The sequence below is a fragment of the Oncorhynchus clarkii genome, chromosome 8, assembly GCF_045791955.1.
Source record: "Oncorhynchus clarkii lewisi isolate Uvic-CL-2024 chromosome 8, UVic_Ocla_1.0, whole genome shotgun sequence".
NCBI lineage: Eukaryota > Metazoa > Chordata > Actinopteri > Salmoniformes > Salmonidae > Oncorhynchus > Oncorhynchus clarkii.
The window spans coordinates 25,264,185-25,290,600 of NC_092154.1; the positions used below are offsets into that span (position 1 = coordinate 25,264,185).

Consider the following 26,416-nt stretch of genomic DNA (forward strand, 5'->3'; position numbering starts at 1 on the left):
GTCTGGATCCGCGGTGCAAGGGAAAATAGTCAGAGGACAAGCTATTAGTCCGTACCGAAGCCATGGTGGAAAAATAAAGAATCTTTATCCACGCAATGAATTTGGGGCCAAAGCCAAATCTATAAAGGGCAGCTGTTAGGTAATCCCACTCAACGCGGTCAAACGCTTTTTCGGCATCAAGTGTGACCACCACCTCCGGGTCCCCCGACGCTGGGGAGTACAGTATATTCATAAGGCGCCTAATATTGAAAAATAAATGCCTATTTCTCACAAAGCCAGTCTGGTCAGAGTGTATTACTTGGTGCAGCAAGCCTTCCATACGGATGGCTAAAAGCTTAGCTAGGATTTTGTAATCACAGTTTAAAAGCGAGATTGGGCGATAGGATCCACATTCCAGGGGGTCTTTGTTTTTCTTTAGTGGTAATGAAATTTAAGCCTGATAAAGACTAGGTGGTAGCTTTGAAGTATTGAGGCACTCTGCAAATAGTCGAGACAAGAATGGGAAAAGCAGACCAGAAAACGTCCTGTAAAATTCGGTTGGAAAACCGTCTGGACCCGATGATTTACCACTTTTCATTGCTGACACTGCTGTTGCAATCTCCTCAAGCATAAATTCTTCTTCTAGACAGTCATGGGAGTCTGTATCAATTGAAGGCATATTCAAGCCATTAAAGAAGGAGTCAATCAGCAAGGGGTCTTGAGGGGATTCAGAGGTGTATAGCGCAGAGTAAAATTGTTTAAATTGATCATTGATCTCTTTATGTATAACTGTGGTGGCACCAGACGGGGTCCTTATTTGTGGGATTAAACGTGAGGCCTCAGATTTACGGATCTGATGCGCAAGGAGTTTACTGGCCTTGTCGCCTTGTTCATAGACTTTGTATCGAGCTCGCAAGAGTAACTGTTCAGCTTGCCTGGTAGAAAGCTCATCAAATTCAGATTGGAGTAGTTGGCGCTCTTTATGCAGATCAGAGGAAGGATCCGTAGCATACTTCTCATCCAGTGTGGCTATGGACTCGCTCAGGTCCCGAAGTCGCTGGGAGTGAACTCTGTTTTGGTTGGCTGTATAAGAAATAATTTTGCCACGTAGGTATGCTTTGAGAGACTCCCATATGGTAGTCAGGACATACCTGGTGTTGAATTAGTTTCTAGGAATAAGGTGATTTCAGAAAAAATGAAATTGACAAACTCCTTATCTGAGAGTAAAATGGGGTTGAGACGCCATTGATAACACATAGGAGGTCGCTGGGGAAACTCTAGTTCAAGCACTAATGGTGAATGGTCAGAGATAACAATACTCTCGTAAGTACACTGCCGAAGGTTATGCAGAAGTTTTTTGTCCAAAAATAAGTAATCAGTCCTGGAGTATGTTTGATGAACATGAGAATAAAAGGAATACTGTCTATCTGTAGGATGTAGGAAACGCCAGGCCTCAAACATAGCATATTTCTGAAGAAAGGATTGAATAAGTTGGGCTGTATTTGTTTGTGAGGACTTGTCAAGAACTGGGGACATTTTACAGTTGAAATCCCCCCCTAAAATCAACAAATGAGAATCTAAATTGGGAATAGCAGACAGAAAGGAAGAAATGAAACTTGTGTCATCCCAATTGGGAGCATAAGCACTAGCCAAAACAAGAGGGGTAGAAAACAGTTCACTGGTTACTATGACGTATCGTCCCTTAGGATCAGCAATAACCTCAGAAGCTACAAAGGGAGTAGCTTTATCAACCAGAATAGCAGCACCTCTTGATTTACTATGAAAGTTTGAGTGGAACACTTGACCAACCCAGTCCTTACGCATCCTAAAATGCTCACCAGTCCTCAAGTGAGTCTCTTGTAGAAATGCAATATTTGCATTCAAACCCTTTAAGTGTGTCAACACCCTCTTACGCTTCACCGGGATGTTAACCCCTTTGGTATTCCAAGAAATGTACTTGGTCGTATTATTTTGGCCCCTCTGGGCATTCCCGTTATTCAACCCTGTCATTAGAGCATAGAATGGAAAAGCAATGAGCGCCCAAAACCCCCAGAATAACTTGTCTCAGAGTAATAATGTACGGTGGTAAATGTTTGGAAAAAGTACAGGAAAAAAAACTAAAAAGACAGAATGACAACATTAGAACTGAACAATTCAACCTGCCCCCCCACCCCCTCCCCCCATCCCAGACAATACCTCCCCAAACGAGGTACAAGCCTAAATAGAACATGTTCTCTTCGCACAGTATGTCTGTGAGAGTGCGGTCTTAAACCTAAACCCACAGTCCCGCTCTTTAAAGTCGCGTTTTGTTAGTGGATCAAGCAGCAAAAAGAAAGATTTGAGAAAGATTTGTACGTATTTTTTCAAATAAAAAAAAGGTGAATCCCTTGTGCAAACGGAATGACAAAAGCACCACTTGTAGATGTATATAATTGTATTCCCAGTCTTATAACAGGCATTGAGAGAGAAAATAAATAAAATGTATAAAGGCTCTCAGCCAAAAATCTAATTTGAAGTAAGGAAATCGTAGTAAGACAATCAAAAATAATAGTAATTATAATAGTAGTCTAGTTGAAGCTGAGACAGCTTACAACCAATACCAAAAAACTATGTGTGCTCGTACATATGTCATATTTTGAATGTTTTCTGGGCATAAATGACGCTCAAAACTTTAAAAATTAAAGTGAGGCCCCAAAAAACGTGTAGCCTCGGGAGACATTTACTGTTTACTGGGTCAATGCAAACGGATGCAGTAAACAAATAACCAAAAATATTTTGAGTCACTGAGACAATGTGTAAACAAATTAAATAGGTGAGCGAGATAAGGCACGCACACTAGATGATCAAAATATTAGATCACATCAAATAAGCCTGAATAGTTCCACCAACTATACAAGACTAGCCTGTTATATCTAAACATAATTGTACCACAAGTGGGTTACTTACTATCCACAGTTCGCAAGCAACAGTTGCTGAACTGTGAGCATATTCAAGACTGCTTGATGTGACGTTGAATGTGAGCCATTGCCTCATCAGGAAATTCAAATGTGTAGTCTTTACCCTCATGAGATATCCATAAACGGGCCGGGAATCGCAGTCCATACTTCACACTTGGATGGTCCCGAAGTACTGGCCTGTCCGAAAGCTGCGTGCTGCCTGGAAACTGTGGGGGAGTAGTCCTGGTAGATGGAAAAGCTCTGTCCTTGAAAGCTCAGAGTGGTATTGCGGGCTCGTCGGAGGATCTCCATCTTCTCATGAAAAAAGTGCACTCGAAGAATTATGTCACGGGGCCTCTCCCCATCCCGGGGCTTTGGGCGCAGCGACCGGTGGGCTCGATCAATCAGGGGCTTTTCATCTAAGGCAAGAACATCCTTCAGCAGCCCTGAAACGAAATCCGTGGCGCGATGCATTTCCGCGGACTCTGGGACCGATACAAGTCTCAGATTATTGCGGCGAGAGAATCCCTCTAAACTCACACAGCTCTCTGTTTCAAATCCGCAGCTAGGCGTTTAACTTCAGCCTCCAGGGATGTAGTTAAATCGGAGACATTAGTAGCGGAGGTCTCCAGTGCTGCAATCGTTGTAGTGGGTGACGCAGTTGTTGTTTTGAGTAATGTGATTGCTGGCACAGTCTCGTTCCGCATGATAGTTAAATCTGCTTTTAAAGTATCAGAAACCTCCTGTATTCTGGCCTCAATCGTAGCAACCACCTGTGTTTTCATTTCAACTATCTCAGAGCGTAGTAGTTTGATGGCCTCGAGAATGTTCATTTCAGCGCCGCCAGGCCAAGCCGCGCCCCCGGGTAAAGTGTGCGTCCCCGGGCCCTCAGACTCAGGAGAGGGCGGTGATGAGAGCGGGTCTTGTAGGCCGGGTTTTCTCAAAGTCATGCTTTTGGCCTTATGTTTGGTCGACATGCTGACATTCGGAAGCAAAGTAGTCTTGGTTTTTACGGAAAGGGATCACCAAATTAATATTTGAAAATAAATACGGTTCTGCTGCAGAATTCACATAAACTTTAAGAATACCACGGGAGCAAACGGAAAACACGTCAGTCGCACATGGCGTCCCCTACCATCGGCCTCAATGCCCCATTATTGACTCTGAGTGTAACAGAACACATACTGTACCAGTCTACTGTATCCTTTTTTTGTTTACAGATGAACATGGTTTATTGTATGGTTACACATCCTCATGATCAGTATTGACGTTTTACACATCCTCTTCATGTCTTTCCAGGGGACTTGCGGTACATACAAATCAACTAAAACCACATCCATATTCAGTTAGACTCATGTTCTAGTATAATATAGATTAAAGGATGCCTGCTGATTCATGATTTCAACTGTCCGAGAAACACAGCCTGCCTGTCTGTCTCGTCCCGACTCCCGTTCATTACTATGGGACAGCTGGAGATCGAATTTGAATATTGAAACAAGGTTGCAAATGTCGGAGGGACAAACAGCAAGGTTTATACAAATCTCCGCTGTTGAAAACTAAATGTTAGTCTAAAAGATATGTGAGATAATGTCTAGATGCATTTTATAGTGGAGATCAAGTTTATAAATTGCCTGACTGGGCTGATGAGAAAGTGGATTGTGCAGTCAGATTGTGCATTTTAAGGTTATAGATTTAGCTGGTGGTAACTTGTGGAATAGACACCGGCTGGAATGCAGTTTTAAACAATCAGTATTCAGAATTAGAACTACCCGTTGTATAATATAGATTATCAGAAACCAATAAAGTGCTGACTTTAACTTCTGGATCAATTCATTGTGATATTCATGAAATATATTTGGTTAATCTAGGTTCAATCTTACTGCTAAAACAAATGATGCAGAGAGTTGGTGTATAATTTAAACTTGAATTTGTTGGCAAGTAAACATTAGTTTACTAGATTAGTTTATCAATATAACAAATAAGTAAACATGGCTTGTATTCAAGACAAATTTTATTTGCACTGGAGACCGAGGTGAGTTTACACAGCAGTATGCAGGGACAGTTATGTCAATGTATGACATACAGTTTAAGTCAGAGGTTAATATACACCTTAGCCAAATACAGTTAAACTCAGATTTTCACCGTGCCTTCCACAAGCTTCCCACAATACGTTGGGTGCATTTTGGCCCATTCTTCCTGACAGAGCTGGTGTAACTGAGTCAGGTTTGTAGGCCTCCTTGCTCACATACAGCCTTTTCAGTTCTGACCACACATTTTCTATCAGATTGAGGTCAGGGCTTTGTGATGGCCACTCCAATACCTTGATGCTGTTGTCCTTAAGCCATTTTGACACAACTTTGGAAGTATGCTTGGGGTCGCCATTTGCGACCAAGCTGTAACTTGACTGATGTCTTGAGATGTTGCTTCAATATATCCACACAATTTTCCTCCCTCATGATGCCATCTATTTTGTGAAGTGCACAAGTCCCTCCTGCAGCAAAGAACCCCCACAACATGATGCTGCCACCCCCGTGCTTCACGGTTTGGATGGTGTTCTTTGGCTTGCAAGCCTCCCCTTTTTCCTCCAACATAATGATGGTCATTATGGCCAAACAGTTTTGTACCTGTTTCCTCCAGCATCTTCACAAGGTCCTTTGCTGTTGTTCTGGGATTGATCTGCACTTTTTGCACCAAAGTACGTTCATCTCTAGGAGACAGAACACGTCTCCTTCCTGAGCGGTATGACGGCTGCGTGGTCCCATGGTGTTCATACTTGCGTACTATTGTTTGTACAGATGAACGTGGTACCTTCAGGCGTTTGGAAATTGCTCCCAAGGATAAACCAGACTTGTGGAGGTCTACAATGGTTCTTCTGAGGTCTTGGCTGATTTCTTTTGATTTTCCCATGATGTCAAGCAAAGAGTTTGCACTGAGTCTGAAGGTAATACATCCACAGGTACACCTCCAATTGACTCAAATGAGGTCAATTAGCCTATCAGAAGCTTCTAAAGTCACAACATCATTTTCTGGAATTTTTCAAGCTGTTCAAAGGCACAGTCAACTTAGTGTATGTAAACTTCTGACCCACTGGAATTGTGATACAGTGAATTATAAGTGAAATAATCTGTCCATAAACATTTGTTGGAAAAAATTACTTGTATCATGCACAAAGTAGATGTCCTAACAGACTTGCCAAAACTATAGTTTGTTAACAAGAAATTTGTGGTGGTTGAAAAATGAATTTTAATGACTCCAACCTAAGTGTATGTAAACTTCCGACTTCAACTGTATATACAGTAGAAGATAAATATACGACTAATGCTTATAATACATACCACAGTTCTACAAAGGGAATACTTGCATAGGGTATGTTGGGGTGGTGCAGTGAGGTGTTCAGAGTCACTTTGATACAAGGGGGCGATTGTTGTTATAGGACCTTTCGCATCTCCTCTTGAGAGTCATCAACTTCTTTGTATCCAAGCGGTATTGTCTGCGAGAGAAAGACGAAAACACTATTAGACATTCAAGGGCAATCGATGTGTACTCTCTGTATTTCTACTGTAGCAGCATGGTGTAGAAAATGAGACATCTCACAGACACATGTTAGCTAGCTACAACACACAGATATAGTTACTCCAAGACTAATATGAGTAATAAAGCCAAAGTCTTTCCTTTACTCTCCACCATAATAATCAACGTTTTGCTCCTAATGAGAGGCACTGAGGCTAGCTAGGCTAGTTAGGTAAATAGCTAAAACGTTAGACGACAGTACATTTTAGGTATAGCAAATGCAGCTAGCTAGCTAAACTTGTCTTGTAACGGTACTTACAAGTCCTGTTATGGCCGAATCAATCACCAAATTGTACTGTACTGAACAACACTGCTTTGTGTAAAAAGAGAGGTTATATTTAAGCAATAAGGCCCAAGGAGGTGTGGTATATGGCCAATATACCACGGCTAAGGGCTGTTCCTAAGCAAGACACAACGCGGAGTGCCTGGATACAGCCCTTAGCCGTGGTATGCTGGCCATATATCGCAAACCCCCGAGGTGCCTTATTGCTATCATAAACTGTTTACCAACGTAATTAGAGCAGTAAAAATAACTGTTTTGTCATACCCATAGTATACGGTCTGATATACAGTGGGGCAAAAAAGTATTTAGTCAGCCACCAATTGTTCTTCCACTTAAAAAGATGAGAGAGGCCTGCAATTTTCATCATAGGTACACTTCAACTATGACAGACAAAATGAGGGGAAAAAATCCAGAAAATCACATTGTAGGATTTTTTATGAATTTATTTGCAAATGATGGTGGAAAATAAGTATTTGGTCAATAACAAAAGTTTATCTCAATACTTTGTTATATACCCTTTGTAGGCAATGACAGAGGTCAAACATTTTCTGTAAGTCTTCACAAGGTTTTCACACACTGTTGCTGGTATTTTGGCCCATTCCTCCATGCAGATCTCCTATAGAGCAGTGATGTTTTGGGGCTGCTGCTGGGCAACACGGACTTTCAACTCCCTCCAAAGATGTTCTATGGGGATGAGATCTGGAGACTGGCTAGGCCACTCCAGGACCTTGAAATGCTTCTTACGAAGCCACTCCTTCGTTGCCCGGGCGGTGTGTTTGGGATAATTGTCATGCTGAAAGACCCAGCCACGTTTCATCTTCAATGCCCTTGCTGATGGAAGGAGGTTTTCACTCAAAATCTCACGATACATGGTCCCATTCATTCTTTCCTTTACACGGATCAGTCGTCCTGGTCTCTTTGCAGAAAAACAGCCCCAAAGCATGATGTTTCCACCCCCATGCTTCACAGTAGGTATGGTGTTCTTTGGATGCAACTCAGCATTCTTTGTCCACCAAACACGACGAGTTGCGTTTTTACCAAAAAGTTATATTTTGGTTTCATCTGACCATATGACATTCTCCCAATCTTCTTCTGGATCATCCAAATGCTCTCTAGCAAACTTCAGACGGGCCTGGACATGTACTGGCTTAAGCAGGGGGACACGTCTGGCACTGTAGGATTTGAGTCCCTGGCGGCGTAGTGTGTTACTGATGGTAGGCTTTGTTAATTTGGTCCCAGCTCTCTGCAGGTCATTCACTAGGTCCCCCCATGTGGTTCTGGGTGAGATCTTGCGTGGAGCCCCAGATTGAAGGAGATTATCAGTGGTCTTGTATGTCTTCCATTTCCTAATAATTACTCCCACAGTTGATTTCTTCAAACCAAGCTGCTTACCTATTGCAGATTCAGTCTTTCCAGCCTGGTGCAGGTCTACAATTTTGTTTCTGGTGTCCTTTGTCAGCTCTTTGGTCTTGGCCATAGTGGAGTTTGGAGTGTGAGGTTGTGGACAGGTGTTTTTTATACTGATAACAAGTTCAAACAGGTGCCATTAATACAGGTAACGAGTGGAGGACAGAGGAGCCTCTTAAAGAAGAAGTTACAGGTCTGTGAGAGCCAGAAATCTTGCTTGTTTGTAGGTGACCAAATACTTATTTTCCACCATAATTTGCAAATAAATTCATTAAAAATCCTACAATGTGATTTTCTGGATTTTTTTTCTCATTTTGTCTGTCATAGTTGAAGTGTACCTATGATGAAAATTACAGGCCTCTCTCATCTTTTTAAGTGGGAGAACTTGCACAATTGGTGGCTGACTAAATACTTTTTTGCCCCACTGTACCACGGCTGTCAGCCGATCAGCATTCAGGGCTCGAACCACCCAGTTTATAATACTAGCTAGCTACCGACAGCAAAACAACTTACTTCTTTGTCATTTGCCCTCCTGAGTCCTGGTCCAGCTGGTCTAGGCTACCGCCACTGCTTGCTTGTCTCGCAATTATTTTTCTCGGTCTCAACTTCTCTTCAGTGTATTCTGGCTCAAATAAATATTGCTGTATGTTCCTATGTAAAAGAACATTAAAAACAAATCAATGTCCAGTTCTTCTTGGAAAGAGAAATCATCAGAAGCAGCCCTTGTAGCTAATTCATTTGCAATCTCCGATAGATAGTGCACGGTAACATATATCTAGGGAAGCTGTAAACTTGTACCGCCCCTGTTTTGAAAAGCCTGCTTTCGAAAGTGGGAACAAGACAGTAGACCTCCCTTCAGGCTGTAGTCTTTACAAAGCCAGGGAAAATGAGTTAACTTAGATATCCTGCAATGTCCTGGCAGTCCAAAGGCTCTATTGAGCAAGGACAACCATATCTAATCGCTGCTGTCGTGATCATGTAATCGGCAAACACAAAGGCCACAATTATTGCTACAAAATGCAACCCATTTATTATTAGACATCTCCTAGCATGATTTTTTTTAAACCAGCTATATTTTATTTTTATTTAACTAGGCAAGTCAGTTAAGAACAAATTCTTATTTTCAATGATGGTCTAGGAACAGTGGGTTAACTGCCTTGTTCAGGGGCAGAACGATAGATTTGTACTCAGCTCGGGGATTTGAACTTGCAACCTTTCGGTTACTAGTCCAACGCTCTAACTACTAGGCTACGCTGCCGCCCCTATTGTGCCCCTATAGTGCATAATTATGTCTGAAACACCCTCTCATCAATCAGAATTATGTAGGGAGACTGGAAAAACACACCAAATAGTGTCTGGCGGTGAAGTTTTCCTTTAATGAGAGGACTGTTGATATTCCTCTCATAGCAGAGATTAATAAGCCCGTGGTGTATCGGGTTCAGTAGGCACAGGTCGTCGATATCTCTCAGCCTCATGCATTATTTATGGTTGACATGGCGACGCGCAGCAGAACCTTTGTGGAGAGAGTGGCACTGCTTTGGCGTGCAGCTCTTTCAAGTCGGTGGAATATGACATTTAGCACACTTGCACAGTCCCTCTGATGGCATGAAAAACATAGGCAGACTGGAGCAGAGGAGTGAAGGCGGATAGGATACATTCTGACTGGAGTGCTGTTCTTTAAATCAAAAGTGAAGCCTCGTGTCTTAAACTGGTGAGAGATACTGTATTACAGACAGACAAGCTTCTCCATCTCAACCTCATATTTTACTGTGTGTGAAATGCTTTTTAAATCAACACATGTCATAGGAAGCCTACTGGGCAATATTGCATAGTCTGACAGACAGTGCTAAACATGTCCATGGATCTATATACATAGTTATTTTAGATGAACTCTCCCCTCTTTTACTATAATGTCACACACAACCTTGTGCAGAATGTCCTTCCTCAGTTTAAATACATATGTAAATAGCTTGTTGCCTGTAATAAATATTGTGGAACACATTCCCCATGGGACCAGTATTTAATTAGACCAACAGCTGGGGTTGTAGAGAGGTTGACCTGACTGACTCTTGTGAAATGGACGGTTCCATCCTGAGCGGTCATCTAAAACTTATTGATGTCTCTATACGGCATCTGAAGGTCAACTGGGGTCCAGCTCATAAATTGTCCACTCTCAGTCTTTGTTGTTGTGTCTCTATGCCCTTGTTCTGTACACAGAGGGTTGAATTAGGGCTGATTATAGAACAGACAGGGATTGATGCCAGAGGACGTATTCTATGAATACTAAGAAGTTTAAAAAGGTACAGGTTCTGACCGGTGTGACTTGAGACCATTAATCCTTTAAAGAGGCAGCCTGCAGTTGCTACATCCATTTTAAGACCTTTAAATTAATGAAATATACCAATTGATTATTGAAGAAAATACACTCGCATTAACATCTGCTAACCATATGCGTGACAAATAAATTTGATTTGATAATTTACTAGTGTTACAACCTGGCTCAAGATTGTAACAAACAATGGGAAACCACACACTGAGTAAAGTGAATTTATTCCATAAATAAAGTGAACACTCACAACAATAATCAGATGAGGCATGAAAGTCAGTGAATTAGGGTTCAACTGCCAAAGCCACAACGAAACAACCAAAGGTACGCATGGCGAGAGGAATCTCTTGCTGAATGGGGAAACAGTGGCTTTATGCCACAGCCGAGCCCCATCAGCACTGACGACCCTCCCAGCTCCGCCCACCAATCTCCTGCAGGAAGAAAGCACAGCAAAACCCAGTGGACAGAGCAGGGAGGGGCCGTCATACTAGTAACAGATGACATTCATATTCTGACAATCTCTGAAACTCACTTAGATAATACCTTTGATGATACAGTGGTAGCAATACATGGTTAGAAGATCTACAGAAGACAGAAATGCCAAAGGTGGAGGTGTGGCTGTTTATATTCAAAACCACATTCCTGTAAAGATTAGAGAGGATCTCATGTTAAATACTGTCGAAGTAATATGGCTACAAGTTCATCTGCCTCACCTAAATCCCATTCTGGTGGGAAGCTGCTATAGACCACCAAGTGTTAACAGTCAGTATCTGGATAACGTGTGAAATACTTGTTAATGCATGTGATATTGATTGAGAGGTATATTTTCTGGGTGATTTAAATATTGACCGGCTTTCATAAGGCTGCCCACTCAAGAGAAAGCTTTAAACTGTAACTAGTGCCTGCAAACAGGTTCAGGTTATCAATCAACCTACCAGGGTAGTTACAAACAACACAGGAATGAAACCATCAACATGTATTGATCACATCTTTACTAATACTGCAGAAATGTGTTTGAAAGCAGTAACCAAATCCATCGGATGTAGTGATCACAATATAGTAGCCATATCTAGGAAAATCAAAGTTCCAAAGGCTGGGCCTAATATAGTGCATAAGAGGCCATACAAAGCTTTGTAGCGATTCCTATGTTGTTGATGTAAAGAATATTCGTTGGTCCGTGGTGTGTAATGAGGAGCAACCAGATGCTGCACTTGACACATTTATGAAACTGCTTATCCCAGTTACTAATAAGCATGCACACATTAAGAAAATGACTTATGTAAATGTAAAAACTGTTAAATCCCTGTGGATTGATGAGGAATTTAAAAACGGTATGGTTGAAAGGGATGAGGCAAAAGAAATTGCATTTTTTTTTAACCTTTATTTAACAAGGCATGTCAGTTAAGAACAAATTCTTATTTACAATGACGGCCTACCCCGGCCAAACCCTCCCCTAACCCGGACGATGCTGAGCCAATTGTGCGCCTCCCTAATCGGTCTGACTGTACAACTGATTGACAAACGTACTGCAAATTGAGAAGTAATGTGACTAAACTAAATTAAAAGAAGAAGAAACTACACTATGAAACAAAGATAAAGGACATAAAGAATGATAGTAAAAAGCTTTGGAGCACTTTAAATTACATTTTGGGCATCATTAATTAAATCAGATGGCTCATTCATCACAAAACCCACTGATATTGCCAACTACTTTAATGTTTTTTCATTGGTAAGATTAGCAAATTTAGGCATGACATGACACCAACAAACGCTTACACTACACATCCATGTATATCTGACCAAATTATGAAAGACCAGCATTATAATTTTGAATTCGTAAAGTAAGTGTGGAAGAGTTGAAAAAATTGTCTATCAACAATGACAAGCCACCGGGGTCTGACAACTTGGATGGAAAATGACTGAGGATAATAGTAGATGATATTGCCACATCTTCAATTTAAGCCTACTAGAAAGTGTGTGCCCTCAGACCTGAAGGGAAGAAAAAAGGTATTCCCCTACCTAAGGATAGTTAAACCCCCTTTACTGGCTCAAATAGCAGACCAATCAGCCTTTTACCAACTTGTAAACTTTTGGAAAAAATGGTGTTTGAACAGATACAATGCTATTTTATTGAAAACAGACTTTCATGCTTATAGGGAAGGACATTCAATAAGCACAGCACTTACACAAATTACTGATGATTGGCTTAGAGAAATTGATGATAAAAGATTGTGGGGCTGTTTTGATAGACTTCAGTGCGACTTTTGACAATATCGATCATCACATTATCGTCTGTTGCTGGAAAAACTTGTGAAAATGTGTTATGGCTTTACACCCCCTGTTATATTGTGGATAAAGAGTTACCTGTCTAACAGAACACAGGGGGTGTTCTTTAATAGAAGCCTCTCCAACAAAATCCAGGTAGAATCAGGAATTCACCAGGGCAGCTGTCTAGGCCCCTTACCTTTTTCAATCTTTACTAATGACATTTGAGTAATGCCAGCGTGTGTGTCCGGATGACATGTCAGCTACCACAGTGACTGAAATGACTGCAACACTTAACAAAGAGCTGCAGTTAGTTTCAGAATGGGTGGCAAGGAATAAGTTAGTCTTACATATTTCAAAATCAAAATTGTAAACTGTCACGGTCAATACATGTTGATGCAACAGTAGCTAAGATGGGGAGAAGTCTGTCCATAATAAAGAGCTGTTCTGCATTCTTAACAGCACTATCAACAAGGCAGGTCCTACAGGCCCTAGTTTTGTCATACCTGGAATACTGTTCAGTTGTGTGGTCAGGTGCAACAAAGAGGGACTTAATAAAATTGCAATTGGCTCAGAACAGGGCAGCACGGCTGGCCCTTGGATGTACACCGAGACCTAACATTAATAATATGCATGTCAATCTTTCCTGGCCCAAAGTAGATTAGAGATTAACTTCATCTCTACTTGTATTTGGGAGAAGTTTTGACATGTTGAATGCACCGAGCTGCCTGTTTGAACTACTGGCACACAGTTTGGACACCCATGCATACCCCACAAGACATGCCACCAGAGATCACAGTCCCCAAGTCCAGAACAGACGATGGGAGGTGCACAGTACTACATAGAGCCATGACTACATGGAACTCTATTCCACATCAAGTGAACTAATCCAAATGTGACCCAGCTGATTACAAAGTCCACTCGCCCAAACTTAAAGGACCCTACAGAATCGACTTTGATTGACCTCATACTTACAAATACTCCAGATAGATATGCTGGGAGTGGGGTATTTGCTTTGGATATTAGTGGCCACTGTCCCATTGTATGTGTCAGGGATATACGCATGCCTCGATCCAAACCTCGTTTTATCAACAAGAGGAATTTTAAACATTTGAATGAACAGGCCTTTTTTTGTGACCTTTATTTTGGTGACTTTGATTGTATTGCATCTATACCCGACCCAGAGTTGGCTCTGAACCACTTCTCAAATGTTTTCAATTGTATTGTAGATTAACATGCTCCCTTTAAAAAAACAGAGAATTAAAAATCGGTCTTGCCTTTGCTTCAGTCCAGAGCTATCTGAAGTCATACACAACAGAGATGCTGCATGGGCCAAAGCTAGATTCACAGACCCAGGCCTAGACTGGCAGTCTTTCAGGCGATTGAGAAATCGGTGTGTAAAACTAGTTAAAAAAGCTAAATCAGATTATTATGTTAATACACTATCTTAATGTACAGGGAACCCAGACAAATGTTGGAAAGCTGTTAAATCACTTTAGGGTTGCGTCTCCCCTTCTCTCCCCAAAGAAATGAATTTCGATTCTGGCCCTATTACTGACAAAATTGATCTCATTAATGCATGTAATCACCATTTTATCTCTGCGGGCTTTATATTTTAATGTATTTTTGTCACGTTCTGACCTCTATTTCCTTTGTTTTGCATTTATTTAGTATGGTCAGGGCGTGAGTTGGGTGGGCAGTCTATGTTTGTTTTTCTATGTTTTGGGGCAGTTCTATGTTTTCGGCCTAGTATGGTTCTCAATCAGAGGCAGGTGTCATTAGTTGTCTCTGATTGAGAATCATACTTAGGTAGCCTGGGTTTCACTGTGTGTTTTGTGGGTGATTGTTCCTGTCTTTGTGTTTGCACCAGATAGGGCTGTTTTGAGTTCTCACGTTTCTTGTTTTCGTTAGTTTGTTCATGTATAGTGTCTTAATTAAAATACAATGAACAACCACCACGCTGCATTTCGGTCCTCTCTTTCAACAAACGAAGAACGCCGTTACAATTTTGGATTTTTTTTGGATGTAGATGGGGAAAATCTATTGAATGATACTGAAAACGCTGGTCAGGAGTTTTCTTTTTGGAAATTCATTGATAAAGAAGTCCTGGATGCTTTGCTAACATTAGACAAAATCATGGTCATGGTCATTTGGAGCCTAGTCTGCTTAAGTGTGCAGCACCCCTTATTGCTGGCTGAGTAGCTCACATTTCTAATTTAACATTTTTATCAGGAAGTATTCCAAAAGCATGGAAATCCACATATGTGCTATGGGGATACAAATTATTTTGACAACTATCGCCATAGGTTATTGAATACTTGGTTAATGTACAACTTCGTTCCTTTTTATCTGATAATTGTATTATTAATATAAACCAATCAGGGTTTAGGCCTGAGCATATTACTACCACAGCAACCAATGCTCCCGAGTGGCGCAGCGGTCAAAGGCACTGCATCTCAGAGCAAGAGGCGTTACTACAGTCTCTGGTTCGATTTCAGGCTGTATCACATCCGGCCATAATTGGGAGTCCCATAGGGCGGTGCACAATTGGCCCAGCGTCGCCCGGGTTTGGCCGGGGTAGCCTGTCATTGTAAATAAGAATTTGATCTTATCTGACTTGCCCGGTTAAATAAATAAACTGTTTTGCTGTTTTGCTGAAGAAATGATAAAGAGTAGGCCTGGGATACACAGCCTGTTTATGGTTTCAGAATTATCTTAGTGACAGAACTCAGGCCATCCTGAATTTCTTGAGATTCAAAAAGGTGTCCCTCTGGGTTCAATTTTGGGTCCATTATTGTTCACTTTGTATATTAATGACATAGGAAACACTGTTAATACTTGTAACATTCATCTCTATGCAGATGACACAATTCTGTGCCACCTCAGTGCAGCAGGGAATTTGTGAACTTCAGCATGACTTTGATTCAATTCAGAAATCACTTACAGATCTTAATTAGTGTTAAATACAAGTAAAACCAAGCCATTGCTGTTCTCTAGGTCATGAAATGTTGACCCCGACGACCTGCATATTTGAGCTATAAATGGAGCCCAAATTGAGCTTGTTTTTCAATAGAAGTATCTGGGTGTCTGGATTGATGACAAGTTATCCTTCGTAACACATATAGAAAATCTGACTAAGAAGCAAAAATCCAAGATTGTTTTTTTTATATCAAAATATAACTTAGTATTAAAAATAGGATAAATATTGTTCAAACAACGCTTCTCCCTGTTTTGAATTTTGGTGATATTGTTTACATGCATTTGACAACCTCTGTTTTAAAACCCTTGGACACTGTCTACCATTCAGCAATACGTTTTATCACAGGGGACAATTTTAGAACTGATCATTGTAGTCTGTATAAAATAGTGGGATGGACCTCTGTCTGTAAGAAGACAGCTGCATTTTCTTCTATTTACAGTTGAAGTAGGAAGTTCACATACATTTAGGTTGGAGTCATTAAAACTTGTTTTACAACCACTCCACAAATTTCTTGTTAACAAACTATAGTTTTGGCAAGTCAGTTAGGACATCTACTTTGTGCATGACACTCAAGTCATTTTTCCAACAATTGTTTACAGACAGATTATTTCACTTATAATTCACTGTTCCAGTGGGTCAGAAGTTTACATACACTAAGTTGACTGTGCCTTTAATCAGCTTGGAAAATTCCAGAAAATGAAGTCATGGCTTTAGAAGCTTCTGATAGGCTAATTGACATCATTTGAGTCAATTGGAGGTGTACCTGTGGATGTATTTCAAAACCTACCTTCAAACTCAGTGCAAACTATTTGCTTGACATCATGGGAAAATCAAAAGAAGTCAGCCAAGACCTCAGAAAAAAATGTAGACCTCCACAAGTCTGTTTCATTCTTGGGAGCAATTTCCAAACACCTGACGGTACCACAGTCATCTGTACAAAACCATAGTAAGCCAGTATAAATACCATGGGACCATACAGCCGTCTTACCGCTAAGGAAGGAGACGCGTTCTGTCTCCTAGAGATGAACATACTCCCAGAACAACAGAAAAGGACCTATTGAAGATGTTGGAGGAAACAGGTACAAATGTATCTATATTCACAGTAAAATGAGTCCTATATCGACATAACCTGAAAGGTTGCTCAGCAAGGAAGAGGCCACTGCTCCAAAACCACCATAAAAAAGCCAGACTACAGTTTGCAACTGCACATGGGGACAAAGATCGCACTTTTTGGAGAAATGTCCTCTGGTCTGATGAAACAAAAATATAACTGTTTTGCCATAATGACAATCGTTAATAAAAAGGGGGAGGCTTGCAAGCTGAAGAACACCATCCCAACCATGAAGCACGGGGGTGGCAGCATCATGTTGTGTAGGTGCTTTGCAAAATAGATGGCATCATGAGGTAGGAAAATTATGTGGATATATTGAAGCAACATGTCAAGACATCAGTCTGGAAGTTAAAGTTTGGTTGCAAATGGGTCTTCCAAATGGACAATGACCCCAAGCATACTTCAATAGTTGTGGCAAAATGGCTTAGGGACAACAAATTCAAGGTATTGGAGTGGCCATCAGAAAGCCCTGACCTCAGTCCTAAAGAACATTTGTGGGCAGAACTGAAAAACCGTGTGCGAGCAAGCAGGCCTACAAACCTGACTCAGTTACACTAGCTCTGTCAGGAGGAATGGGCCAAAATTCACCCAACGTATTGTGGGAAGCTTGTGGAAGGCTCCCTGAAACGTTCGACCCAAGTAAAAAAATTAAAAGGCAATGCTACCAAATACTAATTGATTGTATGTAAACTTCTGACCCATTGGGAATGTGATGAAAGAAATCAAATCTGAAATAAATCATTCTCTCTACTATTATACCTCCAGTCTCCATAGATTTGGGAAAATCTGCATTTTGTTCCAATCCCCCCCCTAATTTGTGTAACAATCTACAGAGTTCATTGCAGCTAGATGTGCTGATGACACTCAGGCAGTTTACATTATTGATTGAGGACCTCTATGTAGTTGAATGTGATTGCTTTTATTACATGTTTATTTTTGTTTATTGTGCAGAATTAAACTCAACAAAAAAAGAAACGTCCTCTCGCTGTCAACTGAGTTTATTTTCAGCAACCTTAACATGTGCAAATATTTGTATGAACATAACAAGATTCAACAACAGACAAACTGAACAAGTTCCACAGACATGTGACTAACAGAAATTGAATAATGTGTCCCTGAACAAAGGGGGGGGGGGGGGGGTCAAAATCAAAAGTAACAGTCAGTATCTGGTGTGGCCACCAGCTGCATTAAGTACTGCAGTGCATCTCCTCCTCATGGACTGCACCAGATTTGCCAGTTCTTGCTGTGAGATGTTACCCCACTCTTCCATCAAGGCACCTGCAAGTTCGCGGACATTTCTGGGGAGAATGGCCCTAGCCCTCACCCTCCGATCCAACAGGTCCCAGACGTGCTCAATGGGATTGAGATCCGGGCTCTTCGCTGGCAATGGCAGAACACTGACATTCCTGTCTTGCAGGAAATCACGCACAGAACGGGCAGTATGGCTCGTGGCATTGTCATGCTGGAGGGTCATGTCAGGATGAGCATGCAGGAAGGGTACTGCATGAGGGAGGAGGGTGTCTTCCCTGTAACACACAGCGTTGAGATTGCCTGCAATGACAACAAGCTCAGTCCGATGATGCTGTGACACACCGCCCCAGACCATGACGGACCCTCCACCTCCAAATTGATCCCGCTCCAGAGTACAGGCCTCGGTGTAACGCTAATTCCTTCGACGATAAGCGCGAATCCGACCATCACCCCTGGTGAGACAAAACTACGACTCGTCAGTGAAGAGCACTTTTTGCCAGTCCTGTCTGGTCCAGCCACGGTGGGTTTGTGCCCATAGGCAACGTTGTTGCCGGTGATATCTGGTGTGGACCTGCCTTACAACAGGCCTACCAGCCCTCAGTCCAGCCTCTCTCAGCCTATTGCGGACAGTCTGAGCACTGATGCAGGGATTTTGCATTCCTGGTGCAACTCGGGCAGTTGTTGTTGCCATCCTAGACCTGTCCCGCAGGTGTGATGTTCGGATGTACCGATCCTGTGCAGGTGTTATTGCACGTGGTCTGCCACTTTGAGGATGATCAGCTGTCCGTCCTGTCTCCCTGTAGCGCTGTCTTAAGCGTCTCATAGTACGGACATTGCAATTTATTGCCCTGGCCACATCTGCAGTCCTCATGCCTCCTTGCAGCATGCCTAAGGCACGTTCATGCAGATGAGCAGGGACCCTGGGCATCTTTCTTTTGGTGTTTCTCAGAGTCAGTAGAAAGGCCTCTTTAGTGTCCTACGTTTTCATAACTATGACCTTAATTGCCTACCGTCTGTAAGCTGTTAGTGTCTTAACGACCATTCCACAGGTGCATGTTCATTAATTGTTTATGGTTCATTGAACAAGCATGGGAAACAGTGTTTAAACCCTTTACAATGAAGATCTGTGAAGTTATTTGGATTTTTACGAATTATCTTTGAAAGACAGGCTCCTGAAAAAGGGAAGTTTCTTTTTTTGCTGCGTTTATATTGTTTTATACACGTGTATGTTTAATTCTGTTTTTATTGTAATGTGTAGAGGGCTCTCTTGTCAAAGAGATTTTTAATCTCAATGTGACTCCCTGTTTAAATAAAGATTCAATAAAATAAATAAATACAAGTAAATCATGCAAGGAGTAACATTTGATTAAAAAAACAGATAAAAATACACCATATGGACCAGTGGGGACTGTGAAGCAACACAAACATAGGCACAGACACATGCATACAAATGCACGATAACATACGCACTGTACACACACCTACACATGGCTTTTGTGTTGTGGATATGTGGTAGTAGAGTAGGGCCTGAGGGCACATACTTAATATGTTGTGAAATCTGTTGTGAATGTATTGTAATGTTTAAAAAAATATCTAACTGCCTTCATTTTGCTGGACCCCACGAAGGATAGCAGCTAATGGGGATCCATAATAAATGCAAATCAATACAAATGCATGGTGAAAACTATCATTTTGATATCATGGATGGTCAGTCCTTGTATCCGTAGCTCCGTGCATCAGTTTGAGAGCAGGTACATTTCTCCAGCCACATCCCTCAGCTGTTCACCATATCAGTGGTGGAGAGGCGCTTTGTTATTGTTTGAACTTCAGATTACCACTTTAAACAACAATGATTTGACCTGATCCCCTGCTTAACCGAGGGTAGGTGATCTAGGATGTCCAATTACCTGACGCTCACGTAGAACTGGATACATTTACAGAGTGGATATATTTACAGACAGAGATGTGAGAGAGGGAACGAGAGGAAGAATGACAAATAGCTATCAAGCAAGAGAATGGGACACTAGAAAGATCAGACAGAGAATGGGACACTAGAAAGATCAGACAGAGAATGGGACACTAGAAAGATCAGACAGAGAATGGGACACAAGAAAGATCAGACAGAGAATGGGACAATAGAAAGATCAGACAGAGAATGGACACTAGAAAGATCAGACAGAGAATGGGACACTAGAAAGATCAGACAGAGAATGGGACACTAGAAAGTTCAGACAGAGAATGGGACACTAGAAAGTTCAGACAGAGAATGGGACATTCTGTCTCAGCCTCCAGTATTTATGCTGCAGTAGTTTATGTGTCGGGGGGCTAGGGTCAGTTTGTTATATCTGGAGTACTTCTCCTGTCTTATCCGGTGTCCTGTGTGAATTTAAGTATGCTCTCTAATTCTCTCTTTCTCTCTTTCTTTCTCTCTCTCCGAGGACCTGAGCCCTTGGACCATGCCGCAGGACTACCTGGCATGATGACTCCTTGCTGTCCCCAGTCCACCTGGCCGTGCTGCTGCTCCAGTTTCAACTGTTCTGCCTGCGGCTATGGAATCCTGACCTGTTCACCGGACGTGCTACCTGTCCCAGACCTATTATTTATGAACATTTGAACATCTTGGCCATGTTCTGTAATAATCTCCACCCGGCACAGCCAGAAGAGGACTGGCCACCCTTCATAGCCTGGTTGCTCTCTAGGTTTCTTCCTAGGTTTTGGCCTTTCTAGGGAGTTTTTCCTAGCCATCGTGCTTCTACACCTGCATTGCTTGCTGTTTGGGGTTTTGGGCTGGGTTTCTGTACAGCACTTTGAGATATCAGCTGATGTACGAAGGGCTATATAAATACATTTGATTTGATTAGAAAGATCAGACAGAGAATGGGACAATAGAAAGACCAGACAGAGAATGGGAGACATAAATGATTGAGAAAAGGAAACATGGAGAGTAATTGAAAGTTGTGAGACAAGGATTGAGACTGACAAATTAAAACTGACAGAGCGAGGTCGCTCTGTAAGAAACAGTATGCACAATATAGTGGTATAACTCACCGGGGCCCAGCTTGGCCACCGCATAAAGCAGGTCATAGTTGATGACGGTCGTAGCCTCGTCTATCTGCTGCCAGCCAATGGGCGGTGAGCCGGGAGGGGAGATGAGGAACTGTTTAGAGGGCTGAGGAGGAGCCAGGTGCAGGTTATCACCATCTGATACTGGGTTCTGGACCTGAGGGAGGGAGAGAGGGAGAGAGAGAGAGAAACCAATTATTAGTGAATGTGTTTGAATCCGATGTCTCTTAGTAATAGGCTTGAACAAAAACCCAGTCTAGTGAGGTTGGCCCTCATCATCGCCACCAGGCCTGTCATCTTGACTAATAGCTAATAGGCCTAAATTAGTGCAGATCACATGCAGATGAACCTAATGTAGCGCAGGTGTAGAAAGACGGCTGAGCGGAGTCCCCACTTCCGTTTTTCAGGGGAAACGGAGGATAGGTTGAAAATACTGTACCCCTGAAAACTGGCAACATCCACGTTCTACCAACGGCGTTAAGGGTGCATGTAGATCACCAGAGTGCTGTGAAGTGTGCTCCAGCCTTCAGGCAACACAACGGAAAATTTGGTCCTGCAGATAATAGGTCTTCTCTAACAGGAGAATAAATCATGGACTTAATCTCTCTTTCTCTCTGCCTCAGCGGCGTGTTTGTGACCCTGATATCCTTTGGGAAAGGAATTAGACAGGCCTACTGGCTAATGTGGAGCAATCACACGCTGCTGCAAGGAGGACGGCACACACACACACACACACACACACACACACACACACACACACACACACACACACACACACACACACACACACACACACACACACACACACACACACACACACACACACACACACACACACACACACACACACAAACACACACGCCCTGGAGAGGCTTTTAAAGTTAGTCACACTGCAACGGTGACAAAACCTGTTCCATAAACACAGTTTTTTCCCTGAACTATACACCATAATTAAAGCTAGTGTCTTAAGGTGTCCTTTCCTTCCAGCAATAGGCAACATAACTATCATAAGGGTAAATCAAAGTCAGTCCTGCCTGTTGTACTGTATAAATACTGACCTGAGCGAAGTAGAGTTTGAGCTTCTTGCCCCTGAAGGGCGTTTCGTGCAGCTCTATCCTGGCGCTTGCGGCTGCTTTGGGGTTGCTGAAGTTGATACGGACACGCCGGAAGCTCTTGAACAGCTGGAACGTCACCCGCTCATCGTAGGACAGGAACAGAGCCTCAAACATCTCCTGAACCAAGACAATATAGAGAGACAAAAACAAACCACATGAAGTTGTGCATAATATGGTTTCAGGTGGTAAATGCCGAAGCATGAATAATTCAGATAGACATACAGTAAGCCCTGAGGGAGAAAGAGATCGTCAGCAGTGTCTGGGGTGAGGCTCTATATTTATCACACCAGTCCCCACAGAATCTGGGTAACAACCTGTTAATCATGCACAGGGGATGCTGCATGTCTCTGTGTTGTTTTATTGGGTGCAGTCTAGATTATGTTTTCTGTTGCAGACCAAATGAATCGGCCATTCATTAAGCCTGGCCAGAGGAGAGAAGGAGCGAGAGAGAAGAGCGAGAGGGAGCGAGAGAGCGAGGAAAAACGCGTGTGTGTGTGTGTGTTTGGAATCTATCCGCTCGCTTAGCATTAATTTCCTGCTGCGGAGTAGAGCTAATGAAAGGTGTCTTATCTGAGCATCATCTCCCAGACCTGCCCTGGGCTCCATAGAGAAAGGAGAGAGAGTAGAAAGGCAGAGAGTAGAAAGGGAGAGGGGAGAAGTGTAGCGATTTGGATACAGCGGAGGGCAGAGTTGTGGGAGAGAGGGACGCAGGGTAGAGGAAAGAGGAGAAAGAAAGAGGAAGAGGGAGTCATTTCCTCATTTCCTCAGACCAGGGGGCCACAGTCAGTTCTGGGAAAATCTCCCACAACCTCTGGGCTCTACAGCCTGATCGCTAACACAACATCTCTGTTACTGTAGCTATGTCTGTCCTCTATGACCACACCTCATAACCCCAGGATATAATTCATAGGTTATAGCCAGACCAGGTAATACACAGAACAAGTGTGCAATAGGGATGATTGTGTCAAACACTAAATTCTGTGAATTAAGACACTCAACCGAAAAGTAAATCTCCCACCTCAGTTAACTCACACGACTGGTACTTTCCCCAAATGAGACGTTTGTTCACAATAACAAGCAGGTCTTAAACACAGCATTAAAGACAGAGCAGAGCATATGGCCTACAGTATTTCCCCTCCCTCCCTCCCTCCCACATGGTGGTGAGCGTAGATGCTGTTCTAGCAGACTCTAAACGAGCCACCTCATTCAGCCAGTAGTGAGTGTGAAGATGAGCACTTTTAAAGAGATAATCTGGTTTTTAACTGTCCACCTGAAGAAATATTTGCTGTCAATTGATGAGCAGTGCACGGGTAAAAAAAAACAACCAAATAAAATAAACACTTGAACATTGATTTCACTACTGCCACAATCAAATGTCGACCGCATTATCTACCAAGGGAATTATCTTCGATTATAATCACAGACGTACATATTCCCTCCCAAGCAGACACATCGATGGCCCTGAACAAACTTTATTTGACTCTATGTAAACTGGAAACCACATATCCTGAGGCTGCATTCATTGTAGCTGGGGATTTTAACAAGGCTAATCTGAAAACAAGACTCCCTAAATTCTATCAGCATATCGATTGTGCTACCAGGGCTGGTAAAACCTTGGATGATTGTTATTCTAACTTCCGCGACGCATATAAGGCCCTCCCCCGCACTCCATTTGGAAAAGCTAACCACGACCTCATTTTCTTGCTTCCAGCCTACAGACAGAAATTAAAACAAGAAGCTCCCGCGCTCAGGTCTGTTCAATGCTGGACCGACCAATCTGATTCCACGCTTCAAGACTGCTTCGATCACGTGGATTGGGATATGTTCCGCATTGCGTCCAACAACAACATTGACGAATACGCTGATTTGGTGAGCGAGTTCATTAGAAAGTGCATCTGCGACGCTATACCCACAGCAACGATTAAAACATTCCCAAACCAGAACCCGTGGATTGACGGCAGCATTTGCACGAAACTGAAAGCGCGAACCACTGCTTTTAAGCAGGGCAAGGTGACCGGAAACATGACCGAATACAAACAGTGTAGCTATTCCCTCCGCAAGGCAATCGAACAAGCTACGTGTCATTACAGAGACAAAGCAGAGTCGCAATTCAACGGCTCAGACACAAGAGGAATGTGGCAGGGTCTACAGTCAATCACGGATTACAAAAATAAAACCAGCCCTGTCGCGGACCAGGATGTCTTGCACACAGACAGACTAAATAACTTTTTTGCTCGCTTTGAGGACAATACAGTGCCACTGACACGGCCCGCTACCAAAACCTGCGGGCTCCCCTTCACTGCAGTCAACGTGAGAAAAAATGTAAACGTGTTAACCCTCGCAAGGCTGCAGGCCCAGACGGCACCCCCAGCCGCGTCCTCAGAGCATGCGCAGACCAGCTGGCTGGTGTGTTTACGGACATATTCAATCAATCCTTATCCCAGTCTGCTGTTCCCACATGCTTCAAGAGGGCCACCATTGTTCCTGTTCCCAAGAAAGCTAAGGTAAATGAGCTAAACGACTACCACTCCATAGCATTCACTTCCGTCATCATGAAGTGCTTTGAGAGACTAGTCAAGGACCATATCACCTCCACCCTACCTGACACCCTAGACCAGGGGTGTCAAAGTCAAATGGACGGAGGGCCAAATAAAAAAATCAGCTACAAGACGAGGGCCGGACTGTTCGAATGTTCATTGAAAAATGTTTAAATGACGCATATAGTCTAGTGAACCTAATTGAACCTACTGAAAACCTAACAAATATATTACAATATGATCAGATAAATAAAGCAATATTTTCTTATGGCTCTGTCAGTAATCTTTAATTTTCAACAGACACAAAAGACAAATTTCCTTTATATAAATATCCCCATAACATGAACATTAAATGAAAGAAACCGGTATTCAAGGCACCATCAGTAGACTATATTTTCTATTTTAGCAAAAGTGGGCTAAATTTACTTCAAAGAAAAAACAATAATAGCAATTTTCTATCATCCACTCAACTGAAATATTTTTAAAATATAATTGGATTGAAATACAAAAAAATAAAGTGCAAAAATCTATTAATCAAAAACAACACTTTGTTTAAGGAGAAGTAACATGCAGTGAAAACAAATATTAAATTTTAACTTTTAAACTTGAACTGAGTAAAAACTCTAAATATGTGATTGCACAGTAATGTTCACTTGTTTGAGGTTGAGGGTGATACTTGGTGGTGTCCCATCTTTTCCACAAGTTCATCAATGTTCGGGGTAAGGCTCTGAGCTGAAGAAATCCTCAGAATTGAGTGGAGGTGTTCAGCAGTAAGTCGACTTCTGTGTGATGTTTTGTTCAGGTTCATCAAAGAAAACAGTTGTTCACACAGGTATGTGCTGCCAAACATAGACAACGTTTGAGCAGCCTGGATGCGCAGCTGGGGCATTGTGCCGGGGAGGAAACGGGCGAACTCCGCAGCACCCACTGCCGCATATTTTGCCCTCAGTGCATCATTGCATTGGAGGTCAATCAACTCCATTTGGAGGTTTGGTGGTGAGCTTTCCACGTCAACAGCAAATGGGTTACCGAGCAGTTCCAACCTGCTTTTTTGTGCTTCAAAGTCAGCAAATCGGCGTCGAAAGTCAGCGGCAAGCATACCTATTTTATCAGCCAACTGTGTGCTCGGGAACGCACTGGTAGAGAGCTTCTCTTTCATGGTCTGGCAGCTGGGAAAGTGGCTCAAATTTTCTTTCCGCATCTGCGTCTCCCACAGAGTCAGTTTGGTTTTAAATGCCTTCACTGTACTGTACATATCAGAGATGACACGATCCCGACCCTGCAGCTGCAAGTTTATTGCATTCAGATGACTCGTAATGTCACACAGAAAAGCCATTTCACACAGAAACATTTCGTCTCGGAGTTGTGTTGTGTCTTTCCCTTTGCTGTCCAAGAACAGACAAATCTCCTCACGAAGCTCGAAACATCTTTGAAGCACCTTTCCCTGGCTTAGCCATCGCACCTCTGTGTGATAAGGCAAATCACCATGCTCCGTTTCTAACTCCGTCAGAAATGCCTTGAACTGGCGGTGATTCAAACCTTTGGCTCTGATAAAGTTAACTGTGCGCGTGATGATGCTCATTACATGCTCCA

The 26,416-nt window shown here is 42.4% G+C and overlaps 1 protein-coding gene across 3 annotated transcripts in view; it reads right to left on the reverse strand.

Annotated features, from left to right (window-relative positions):
• LOC139415168 (calcipressin-2-like) overlaps window positions 1-26,416 on the reverse strand; it is a 136,812-nt gene that overhangs the window by 31,498 nt on the left and 78,898 nt on the right. For all 3 annotated transcript variants that reach the window (XM_071163048.1, XM_071163049.1, XM_071163050.1), the window contains 2 exons: window positions 22,230-22,403; window positions 21,157-21,328 (listed from right to left, as the gene is read on the reverse strand). In XM_071163048.1, the coding sequence (XP_071019149.1) occupies window positions 21,157-21,328; window positions 22,230-22,403 (346 nt within the window). The remainder of the gene's footprint in view (window positions 1-21,156; window positions 21,329-22,229; window positions 22,404-26,416) is intronic.